The sequence below is a fragment of the Manis javanica genome, chromosome 17 (genome assembly GCF_040802235.1).
Source record: "Manis javanica isolate MJ-LG chromosome 17, MJ_LKY, whole genome shotgun sequence".
Classification (NCBI taxonomy): Eukaryota; Metazoa; Chordata; class Mammalia; order Pholidota; family Manidae; genus Manis; species Manis javanica.
The window spans coordinates 7,559,188-7,571,772 of NC_133172.1; the positions used below are offsets into that span (position 1 = coordinate 7,559,188).

General features: G+C 53.9%; 1 protein-coding gene across 1 annotated transcript; it reads right to left on the reverse strand.

Moving 5' to 3' along the window:
- Nucleotides 1–1,844: 1,844 nt before the first annotated feature.
- On the reverse strand, nt 1,845–10,583 carry LOC108385078 (uncharacterized). Its single transcript, XM_037005992.2, has 5 exons — nt 10,450–10,583; nt 8,570–8,765; nt 4,947–5,336; nt 3,076–3,773; nt 1,845–2,177 (listed from the first exon to the last, which is right to left on the reverse strand). Exons 2-5 carry the CDS (start codon nt 8,663–8,665, stop codon nt 2,135–2,137), a joined length of 1,227 nt encoding a protein of 408 aa, XP_036861887.2. The 5' UTR covers nt 8,666–8,765; nt 10,450–10,583; the 3' UTR covers nt 1,845–2,134.
- Nucleotides 10,584–12,585: the final 2,002 nt, after the last annotated feature.

Below are 12,585 nucleotides of genomic sequence, written 5' to 3' on the forward strand. Positions count from 1 at the left end.
ATGATATGCTCATAGCACCATACACTCAAGAGTCAGTGTCACTGTATGTTCACTTAAAAAATCTGTTAAGACACTGTATGTGTAGAAACAATTTACTCTTATGTCCTGAAGCACCATTATTATCCCATTTGATAGAAGAGGCAAATGCACAGAATGGGTAAGTAACTTGGCCAACATCACAAGCCACAAGCAGCCGATCTGGGATTTGAACCTAATGGTCGGCCTGCAGGGCCCGTGGTCTTAACCACTTCAGAGGGGACCACCAAAGCAGGTTGGAGATGGTGGGGCTGTTGGAGCCACTGCTTGTCCTCCCTGAGCCCATGGATGAGCTAGAACAGTAGAGTTCCAGCAGCCAAAGGGAGGGTGTTGCTAACTATGTCTTGGGCAACGTGGTGATTGATATATGGCTTATTTCTCACGCCCATCCTCAACTCAGTCCAGAGGTAACTCAGTTCAGGACAGGGCACAATGCCCGTCAGAGCTGATGACATCCTCTTCCTCTCCTGGCCACTGGAGCCACAGGTCCTGAGGCTGAGTTTTAATATGAAGAGGGCTCTTCCCACCCCATGGTCTCCATTAATTGGAAGTTGGTAATTTTGAATTTTGTACAGACTGAGGCAAAGTTTAAGTTGGAAAAGTACTGATCATATCCAGAGAGAGTATTGCAGGAGGAAGGGGAAGGCTCTAGGCCTTGGGCATCCATCGCAGTAGAAGGTTCTCGGCCATGTCCAGGATAGAAATCGAATGTGAGCCAGGTACGGTCAGCACGAGGCAGATTTGTTGCAGGTATAGCTTAGACAGCAACGCGGAGACTACTTGGTAGGCGGAGTAGCCCCTCCCTGGTGGAGTACGTAAAGCAGGGGACAGAACAGTCATGGTTTCTCTGGGGAGAGTCCTACGAGAGGGGGTCTTTTCATTATTAGGTCTCTTTCAGGGGTTGTCATGAGAATTGGAAACTGTCGTGGCACTGATGGGCGTCATTTTTACAATGTGAATGAGATTTTAATGAAGTTAGAGGTCTGTTCTTGGGTCAAATTGGATGTCAACTCGGTTTGATCTGGTTCCACCCAGTTTCTACCCATTTTGTTTATCAGTCTCAGGCCACAGTGCCACTGCTCCGTGTCCAGCTAGTTGAGCTGGCGCAGGCCCTGGTCTGCTTCACCCCATGTCCCTTTCCTACCTCACAAGGTACTCACTCACACTTGGTAAGTACTTGAGCAGTTGGGAAGGGGCTGGGGGTGGGGGTAGCCGGACCCTGTATTGGCACTCGTGTAATTTACGACCCCTAAATTTTGGGATGGAGTTTTGGACTTTTGACATATATGACATCTTTGTGTACACTGTAATCCAAGTCAGCTCTTTGGCCTAAGCAAAAGTTCTCAAGGGTTCTCTGGAGACCACTGGGCTGTACAGAACCGATATAATGGCCCCAAAGTGTACTTTCAATCCTGTATAATGTGCAACTCTCGTTATGGAATATACAACTGGTTTGTGTTGACATCCCTTGAGTTAATTAAGATGCGCTCCCAAACTGGCCACAAGGATAATTCCTAACCTAGGATAGATGGAGTGAGGAGGGGAGGGGGGCAGGTTTAAGCGAAAGTGTTTTACAGGCTATTTGATAAATGTTAGCTGAGGCCAGACCAAGAGGTGGGAGAGGGAGAGTGGAAGGTGTTCTGGAAATGTCCCAGGTCACCAGGAAGATTGCAGCTCCAGGGACCTCAAAAGAACTCCTCATGCCGCACTATGTCCACAGGGTGACCCCTCCAAAAGCAGATCTGGGAGTGGGATGTGAGCAGGTGGAAGGCAATGATGTTCTGAAAAATCCTGCACACTACCCAGGAGACGTCTTCAGCACCAGCAACATGGTACCCGGGATTTATTGGCTTTAAAAAATACCACCCACCGAGCTGGTCTCAGGGCACGGTCCAGGAGAGTGTCCCCATCCGAAGTTGAGGTACATGGAGTTGATGCTGGGGTGGAGGGAACACTGCAAATGATCTAGAAAGGCTTCAAACCATCACACACCGATCTACCAGATGGGGCCCAAGAAGCGGTCGGTTGGAGATGGGACCTTGCAGGTTGCACCAACATCTGGAGCAAAACTTGACTGTTCCTCAAGTGCCAAACGCCATCATCCGGAGGAGCTCAGCACCAGTGGTTTTACTGTCCTAGGCCTGCAGGGACAAAACCCAATGAGGAGAGTCACCCACACAACTGCCAATATCTAAAAATGCAATGAGCGCCATTGGGACGGCCTCAGCACCAGAGGTCTCTGTGCAGGTGGTGGAGCAGGATCCAGAAGTGCTCCTGGATTCAGGAAAGCCTCCTGCAGCAGCCACCTGCCTTTGGGGTTACCCAGATGTTCCCTCTGCCACAAACCACCAGCGGGAAGTCTCTGCTGCAGGATGACCTCATTACCAATGGTTTTGGTAGAGGCCATCTGCAAAGTCCTTCTCAGGAGTATTTTGTGGCTCATGTGGGCATGCGTGGCAATTCTTCAAATGTCACAAACCACTGCTGGGGACCCCTCACCACCACTGACTGTCTTCATGCCTCAGACCTACGCCATCAGCAGCTAACCATTTAACTTTAAGTCAGTTAAAATTAAGGAAGCTTCAAAATTCATTTCCATTTTGGTGAAGTCTGAATAAAGTGTGTACCTGAGTTAAGATAATTGATCCTGACACGAATTTCTTGATTTTCGACAATGTCTATGGTTATCTAAAATATTATCAGTGGGGGAAGCTGGGGGAAGGGTATATGGGAAGGCTCTGTGCTGTTTTTGCAACGTTGTGTGGGTCTTAAATTGTTTCAGAGTAAGAAGTTACCAAAAAAAAGAAAAGAAAAAAACGGCAGTGACGCTAGTCATGATTCAAATGCAGGAGGACCACATGGCCCGGTGCTTAGCCAGGACCACATATGGGGCAGCACAAATTGATAACGTTCTATGGGACAGTGCTGCCCTAAATAGGGCCTCAACTGGGCATGGGTACCCCTCCTTCTGCAGTCCCGATTCCAGCTCCAGGGTACCAGGCCCTCCTTGGTCCCCACCGCCCGGCCCTCAGCCCTCACCCATCGCGGTGTGCCCTCTGGTGCTGCAGCAGGTTGCTGGGATGTGCGAAGCCCTTGCGGCAGACGCTGCACTTATACGGCGTGTCCCCCGTGTGCACCTTCTCGTGGACAGCGCGGTAGGCCAGGTCCTTGAAGAGCTTGGGGCAGAAGCGGCAGGCATAAGGGCGCCCGGGGCTGTGCACGCGGCGGTGCTGCAGCAGCAGCGAGGGCCTGGAGAAGGCCTTGCCGCAGGCGTCGCAGGGGTAGGGCCGCTCGCCCGTGTGCGCGCGCTGGTGCACCGCCAAGTAGGACGACTGCTTGAAGGCCTTGCCGCAGGTGGCGCACCCGTAGGGCCGCTCGCCCGAGTGCACGCGGCGGTGAGAGGCCAGCGCGTTAGACTGCTTGAAGGCCTTGGCACACAGCGGGCAGACGAAGGGCCGGTCGCCCGTGTGCACGCGCTCGTGCACCCGCAGGCTGTGCCCGTAGGTGAAGCGCTTGCCGCACACCCCGCACTCGTGGGGCTTGTCGTCGCAGTGCTGCCGCCGGTGTAGAAGAAGGGCATGCCCGGCTGCGAAGATCTTGCCACAGTCCTGGCAGGTGAAGGGCCGCGAAGGCGCGTGCAGAGGCTCGTGGCGGTGCAGCTCGTAGGGGCTCTTGAAGCGCTTCGGGCAGGACGCACAGGGGAAGGGGCGCTCACCGGTGTGGATGCGCCGGTGCTCCTGCGGCCGGGGAGGCACGGTGAGGCGCAGAGGCTCACTCTGCAGGCCTCACCTCCCCAGGGAGACCCCTCCCTCATATCCGAAGGCCCCAGGCAGGTGCCAAATGGAGGTGCACATACCATATGTCTAACCGTTTTCAAATTACTAAGTCAAAGTGCTACCAACTAAGTATGCTCTTTCTCCTTTGACAAATAGACCTTCACAATCACCTGGAAGGCCAGGTTCAAATCTATAATATTTGTAACCCTCGGAACCTGGTGCCCCAGGAGAGCTGGCCCGGGCCTCCCAGCCCTCGGAGGATACCGCAGGCACAGACAGGCAGCCCAGCCCCACGCCCAAGCCTCCCCGCCGCCCGTCCAGCCTACAGTGGCCCCGTGGGTAGGGCAGAGAGCAGCCTCGGGATGGAGCTCTGGAAGCAGCCTTGGGGCTCCTTGGGCAGGTAGTTCCAAGGTCTCCTGCCCTCTTGGCCACACGAGGGGCACCAGGAGAGGGTCGGGGCAGCACCCACAAAGTGAGGGATGCGGGGCCGGCCTGGAGAGCGCAGCTGCCGCCCGGCTAACGCCAGGCCTCTCCTTTCCCTCCCTCCCGGCCCCCAGCACACCTCCCCGCCCCTCCTCACCCACACTGCCTCCCTTTCAGTTCTCTCTCCTCCAAATCTGACCCCCTTCTCCTTCCTACCCTCTTCGAAAACCCATCCCCATTTTCTATCACCTCATGACCATCCCAACCGCATGTCCCCCCGTGGCAAGTCTTTCTCTAGGCCTCCCCCCATCACGTCTTTTCTGGGACTCTCCCACCTCCCGGCCCACCTCCACGCCTCCAGGCGCAGCCCTGCTCTCATCCTCGCCCTCCCACTCCGCCTCTCCCACCCGCTCCACTCACTTTTAGCGAAACCGTCAGGTTTACCTATTCCCAGGAAGCTCCACCCCTCCCTCCAGGCCCCGCCCACCTCTGGTACCCCGCCCTCTTCCCGCAGACCCCGCCCCACATCAAAGCCCCGCCCCTCCATCAAACCCCGCTCCCCGCAGTTACCCTGCGTTGCCCGCTTCCCGCAGGCCCGCCTCTCCTCGGCCCCGCCCCCCGCCGAAGGTCCCGCCCACCCTCGGTTCCCGGCCCTTCCCGCAGGTCCGCCTCTCTCCCGCCCCGCCCCGAGCCCAGCGCACCGCTCTCCACCTGCAGGTTGCTGGCTCGCTTGAAGCGCTTGCCACAGGCGTCGCAGCCGTGGGGCCGCTCGTCGCTGTGCACCAACCGGTGGCTCTTGCAGTCCGAGTGGCGCTTGAAGGCGGCCGCGCACAGGCCGCAGCGGAAGGGCCGCGCCGCGGTGTGCACCACCTCGTGGCTCAGCAGCTCCCACGCGCGCTTGAAGGCTTTTCCGCAGGTCGCGCAGCCGAAGGGCCTGGCCTGTGCCAGCCCCTCCGGGTCCACTGGGCCTTCAGGGAACGAACCCGGCGCCGCCCCTTTGGCGGAGCGCTCGTCGGGGACCAGGCGCGCGGTCGAATACGCCCCGTGCTCGTCGATGAGCTGCACCAGGACCGGAGCCTCAGCCTCGGCTCCTCCGGGCGCCTGGGAGAGGAGGGTGGACTCAGTTCCCGGGTCATCCCCATCCCATCGCTGCCCGGCCGTGTGACACTGGGCTTGGGGCCGCAGCTGCCTCATCTGCAAAATGGGGGGATAACGGGACCTTCCTCCTGGAGCAGCGATACGGCTCAAATAGGTTAATACCGAAATGCTGATCCTCCGCCTCCCCAGCTCCTCCTGCCGGCTTCATTGCAGCACAGGGCAGCTCCTTTCCTTCCAAGTGCTCAGGGAAAGAACCTGACCCCTCTGTGTCACACGCCTTCATGCAATCCCTCAGCAAAACTCTTTGACTCTATCTTGAAAATACATCCAGTGTCCAAGCACTTGTCACCATCTCCACAGCCGCCACCATCCTCCTCTAAGCCCAAATCCTCTCTCCACTGAGCTGCTCAGTTGCCTGCTGTCTGGGCTCCCTACCTCGCCTAAGCCCTCCACGCCCGCAGCGTATTCCCCACGGGCCACCAGTGTGCCTGTTAACCCCGGAGTCAGCTCAGCCATCCCCCTTTTTCTCTAACTCAGAGGAAAGCCCAAGTCCTCGCCACGATGCAGGCGGCGCTGGGTGCCCTCTCCCATATCTTCTCTCCCATTCAAGCCCTGGCTCTCACTGGGCTCTGGCCACACTGGCATCCTCACGGTTCCACACCAGCCTGGGCGCCTGGAACCGTCTGGGAGATGGCCGCTCAGCTCGTGCTTCACCTGTGCCACGGCTTTGCTCAAATATCACTTCTCACAGAGGTCTCAGGCTACCCCTCCGACTCACCCTACCCTTCCTGTCTGTTCTCAAGAGCACTTATCTTTGGATGTGAGCCTGCAGCTGTCTGTGTTCAACTTCTGCACTGCGTTGGAAAAATCAGCCTAGCAGTGAAATTGTCCTAGAAGCAAAACAGCTCCAAGAGAAGGAGAGACAGCTTCTGGATGAGCACCTAGATCCAGATATACCTGAAGCATCATCTCCTCAACTTTCTGGTTAGGTGAGGCAGTTAACAACCTTTTGTTGCTTAAGCAGTTTGAGCTGCGTTTGCTGCTCTGGGGTAGGCTGAATAATGGCCTCCAAATGCATCCAGGTCCTAGATCCTTGGGACTTGTGTTACCTTAAATGGTAACAGGGACTTTTCAGATGTGGTTAAGTTAAGGATGTTGCAATAGGGAGATTACCCTGGATTATCTGAGCGGCCTCAAGTGTAGTCACATGTGTTCTTGTAAGAGGGAAGCAGAGAGAGATTTGATGCAGAAGAGGGCAGTGTGACCATTGAAACTGTCCTGCTGGCACTGAAGATGGAGGAAGGGGCCAGGGACCAAGAAGTACGAGGCATGCAGCTCTAGAAGCTGCAAAAGGCAAGGAAATGGTCTCTCCCCTCAAGCCGTCCAGGAGTACAGCCCTGCTGACACTTGGATTTTGGCCTAGTGAAACTGAGTTCAAACTTCTAGTCTCCAGACTGTAAGAGAATCAAGGTGTATGGTCTTAAGTTATCAGGTTTGTGGCAATTTACTATAGCAGCCACAGGAAACTCATACGTACCTTTTGCAGCCAAGACTGAACACAGAGGGGGCACTGTGAATGAAAACAGCTGATACGGAATTTACTTCGCCCTTTCTGTAACCAGCCACCATCCTCAGTGCTCACAACACCAGACAGAGAGACTGAAGGTCAGAGAGGGTGAGTCACTTGCCCAAGTGGAAGAGTCAGGGTTTGAATCTGGAAAGCTGGACTCTGAAGTCCGCCCTCACAAGTCTGTACTCGCCCACTTACTTGGGATATTCACAGAATTCTATGTGATGGTGTTAGAGATAATGTTATCAGCCAGGATGTATTGGACACTTAGAGGTTGTGGGAAGTGTTCTGGCAATCATGTGGATTAATCATGTGGATGACTACCGCCGCTGCCAGATGAGAAAACTGAGATATAGAGATTAAGCAATATCTGGATAAGATCACACAGTTAGTAAGAGGCCGAGGTAGGATCTGACCCTATTATATCCTGCCCTCTGTAATGATGAATCCCCACTTGATACATAGGGACCTGAAGGCAAAGACAGATGCGGGAATGATTCCAACATCACTTAGCAATGGCTGGCTTCTCCTGGGTTGGGACCCAGGCCAGGTTGCTTCCACTGCTGTTGATGCACTGTGTGAGCTCAGGGAAGTCAAGATTCCTCTCTGGACATCAATTTCCTCACCTGATAAGTGAGAGGGCTGGGCTGGAGCAAAGTGAGGTCCTCAGGGCACCCCCATCAGAATCACAGGGGAAGCCTGGTGAAACATATGGACACATGAGTGCCACCCATAGCAGATTCCTGAATCAGGAGCTCTCAGAGAGGGGTCACTCTGCTCACCATTCAACAGCCTGGCTGCCGGCCATATGCCATGCATACAGTGAACCACACAGGCAAAACTCCCTGCCCTCTACTGTGGCCCAGCAGGAAATAAACAAGTAAAATACTGAGTGCATAGACCACACAGGCAAAACTCCCTGCCCTCTACTGTGGCCCAGCAGGAAATAAACAAGTAAAATACTGAGTGCATAGGATGAGTTTTCATCAAGACTAGTTTGAATGCAACAGTTTTCATGAGTACTGTCTTATGCACAATGACTTAGAATGCGCGATATCCAACAGTTTTCTTTGAAACAAGTTTGTATATCCAGAGTGTTCACTAAAACCATCTTTTACAGGAGTTGTGATGAACCTGAGCTAATATACAACTTTTCCACTTAAGATAGCATATGCAGATGAGTTTTTATGAAGACCAGTTTGAAGGGAACGGTTTCGTTAAAAACAGAGAAGGTAAGTGGGAAAAGGGGAGGGGAAATGCTAGGATGTTACTTTAGAGGGGCTGATCTGGGAGGGCTCACTGAGGTGACACTGAAGCAAAGACCTGAAAGATGTACGGGGAGGAGGAAGTGGGTGTGTCCTCATTTTCCCAAATGCCTCTCAAGTGTGAGCGCCAGCAGGATCATACCTCTATCACTGCCTCCTGTTCTAGGTTCAAAAATAATGAACACATCTGTTGCACAATTGCTCTGCATCAGCACCATCTCTTGGATCCTCACAACAGGAAAGGTGCCAGTTCAAGGAAGCAGAGACTGAGGCTCAGAGCAGGGTGTCTGTGGGCCAAGTCACAAAGCCAGGAAGTGGTAGTGCTGGGACTCAAACCCACAGCTGCCTGAATCTCTATTCCTCCTGAGACACGACTTCTGGGGCGGGAGCGGGGGGCTCACCTCAGGCTCCTCAGGGTGCATCCTCAGTTGAGATGGATCAAACCCCTGACAGTCTGGGGGGTCTCCAGGCCCCACTTCTCCATCTCCCGCCTTCATGGGGTGGGGTCTGTCCCTGACCCGACCCTTGGGCTCCGGATGCCAAAGTGAGGGTGTGGCGCCTGCTGTTGGCCAGCTCCAGGTGAGGGGGCAAAGGAGACTGAAGGAGACAGAAAGGGAGTCTCATGCTGCTGGTTTTGGTATCTCCTTCCAGGTCTCATCTGCCCAAGCGGCCTGGGGAGGCCATCTCTCTCCCTGACGCTTCCGGAGCGGGGGTAATGATGGATATTCCCATGGTCTTAATCATGAATTAAACACTGTTCTCTCCATCCCCACAGCCCTGAACCCAGCTCAAGTGTGTCCTCACCAGTGTCCTCTCTGGCCTCTCTGTCTCCAGGTTCCCCTCTCCAGTCTATTCCCCATGTGGCCCAGAGGAGTCTTTCTATCCTCCAAGCTGCCCCGCTCCTTTCCTGTTCACACTCCTTCCATGGCTCCCTAGCACCCCCTGTAGAAAAATGAGCCCCTCTACCTGGCATTCAAAGCCCTTCCCAATATGACCTCTTGAACTGAACTTTGCCTTCTTCATGTGACTTCCCTCCCCGAGTTAGCTCAGCTACTTTCACATGCTGAGGACCGATTACAGCTGACAGTACCAGGACCTCCCTCCTGAGCTCCGTGGATGACGTGGAGGCCCCTCACACTCACAACACCTACACTGACTTCAGAGTCTTCCTCCAAACCCATTCCTCTTCCCAGGATCCCCATCTGTGCGTGGCCTCATTGTCCATCCATCACTCAGCCAGATCTCCAGGAAGGTTCTCCCCCTTGCCTCCTACTCCTCACTACCTCCTCCCCAACCTGCCGTTCCGCAGGCCCCACCCCTCCTGCCCTTTATCCTCCCCTCTGTCCCCATGGCCCCTACCCCGGCCCAGGTCTCCTCCTCTCTCCTTGGATCATCACCCCAGCCTCCTCTCCGGCCTCCCCACTCCACCCATCCCCCACATGGCCGCAGACGGGTCTTTCTTCACCCAGATCTGATCTTGCCCCTCTCCTGCTCATAGCCCCTCCCATGGCTCCCCAGCACCCTGGGACAGCATCAGGCCCCTCAGCCTGGCAGCCCAGGCCTCTGCATACTCTTCAGCCACATTCTTGGTGTATCAGCCTGTGAATCTTCCGTTCCTGTGCTGTATTAGCCTGTGGATCTTCATTAGCAGCTTCCCTTCCCTCTGCAGGGAGGTCCTTAACTCGTCCGCCAAGGGTCATTTGCACCTGTTGCTCCCCCACATCTGACATACCCACTCAGAGCCTCTATGAGAATCCAACTCCCCCTTCGAGGCACAATTCAAACCTGTCAAACCACGCACAAACTCAGCCGGACCCTTCCCATTCTCACGCGCCAGGGGTCACGATGCCCGAACCTCCCCATACAAACGAGGGTGTCTCCTACCCAATTTCATCTTCTTCACTTGGACACATAATAAACTCGCCCACCCCAGCCTCCCACTTCCCCACCCAGCAAAACTCTCCCATCCCGAGCTCCCCCTTTCTTTTTCTGACAAAGGTTTCCCAAGCCCCACTCCACGCATCAAACTAGTGTCTCCTGAAGGCCTCTTCTCTTCCAACTGTTTGGCCCACTTGACAACCTCGCTCCACTTGCCCCAAATTTCTGTGACAATGGTTCCGCCCGTTGAATGGTCCCTTCGGCACCCAGGTCCTCTCCCCCATCCCTCTGTTGGAAACTTGGTATGTCCCGGAGTGGCAGAAGAGAAGGGAATCGGGCGAGACCATTCCCCAAGGAGGGGGCAGGAGGCATGAAGGGAGCCCCTGTTCAACTAGGGACTGACCGGACCGCTGGCTCCCCCGGTGCAGTTCAGATTCGATCGGTGTCTCCCCAGATTCCGCCGCCTCCCCACAAGCTCCCGCACACCCACTGAGGACGGTGCACTTCACCATTCCGGACAGGTATACATCCGGTTTACAGGAGTCGCCCCGGGGTTGGGGGGAACTCGGGGCAGCAACTCTTCCGGCCCCCGAGTGCGCATGCGTAATGCGTTTGTGGGCCCAAAACTGGTATTGTTAGGATGACTGGGTTTAACGCAAATGACGAGAGACCCTCTCCCCGCAGCGTCATCAAATTTCCCTCAAATGTCAACCCGCAGTTTAAGTCTTTCAAAAAGGAAAGGGGAGGGTTTATATGTAATAACAAATTACTGATATGCTTAGCATGTGCCAGACAGCATAAGCATATTATTTTCAATTCTTAACACAGCCCTAATGAATTAATATTGTTCCCATTGCCTGTATGAAGAAACTGAGGCTCAGAGAGACGGAGCCTCGGCAAGTGCGTGACAGAGCCGTACTGGGAGCCAGTTGTGTGTGACTCCAGCACGCATTTTGCTAAAATTAGAGCATTGAAAGTGCAGGGGCGGAGTTTGGGGCGGGGGAGGACTCTCCTCTGCTGTGTCCTTAGGCAAGTCACTGAACCTCTCTGATTTAATTTCCGCATCTGGACAATGAGCACAATGCCCACTTCCCGGGGTGTTTGGGGTGGTCATATAGTCAAACTATCTGGCACAGTGTAGTTCAGGGCTAGTTAAATGTCAGCATGGAGCGGGTTTGGGACTGATGAATGAAGGCTGCTGGGGAGCTGTGAAGATGGAGTTCTGTGCCATCTGCACAGAAGGGCTGCTGCTGCTGCACATCTGCCAACTGTTGCCACAAAAAACACAGGCCCAGTGTAGCCAGATAATCTGTCTTGAGACGACCTGCTTCAGAGTGGATTTCAAACCATTTTTCAGAACCCAAGGGCTCTTCCCAGTTTCAGAGAGGCCACGTAGGGGCACTGGATGAGGTAAGGAGGTAAGCCTATGTACGCCAACTTTAATAATAATTTTCATGATTGGCAGGCAGTGCTCTAAACACAGTCCATGTGTTTCCGCATTTGATCCTCAACCAAACCTTTGAGATAGATGCTATTGGTATTCCTGTTTTACAGATGAGGGAACTGACGCACAGAGAGGGTCAGTCACTTGCCCCAGGTAACAAAGCAAGTAAGTAGCAGAACTGGAATTAGAACCTTGGTCATCTGCGTTTAATTCATGGCTGAGTTGCACTTTATCTACCTCTTTAAAACATGTATTTAATGCTAATCTTCCCGCATGGGACTTGTGTTTCTCAGAGTGTCCTGTGCATTCTCCCTCCAAGCATCTCTTGAATCCACATGCGTCCCTTTATCCCTACTAGCACTGCTACCTTACTTGAGGGCACCATCATCCTGACATCTTGTAAAGGCTTCACTCCTTTCAGGTTCCTGGACTGATTCCAATGTGTGTGTTGGCGGGGGGTGGAGGACTGCTCTTCCCATACACACACCAAGCAATTCTCGGACACCAGCATGGTGTCTGAGAATTCAACTCAATTCTCAGTTCTGATGGTATCTGCCCAGAGACAGCACCAGATTCTCCAGGTTAAGGGCTCTGTCCTATAAGACTGCCTGCCCTCCATCCCCGTCAACTCAGTTCCCTGTGTTTCTGACCTACCGGCTACAGATTGGAGCTTCCCCTTAGATTCGATTAATTTGCTAGAGCGGCTCACAGAACTCAGGAAAACACTTATGTTTTACCAGTTTAATAAAGGATACCATAAAGGATACAGGTTAACAGCCAGATGAGATACATGAGGCAAGTTCTCAGATAATGGAGCTTCTGTCCCTGTGGAGCTTGGGGCCTGGCTTGGTGGCACGTGGGAGCATTCTGTTCCCTAAGCATAGAGATTCTCTCTCCTACAGAGAAGCAGGACCCAGGAGAGAAGAGAGAGAGAGAAGCTCTTCTCAGGGGTTTTTGTGAGGGTTTCCTTACATAGTCATGATTGACTAAATTATTCACCATTGGCTGATTCAACCTCCAGCTCCTGCCCAGGGTCCAAAAGTCTCTCATTAACATGACAAGAAACCCATTTCACTTTTAAGACTCTGCAGTGTT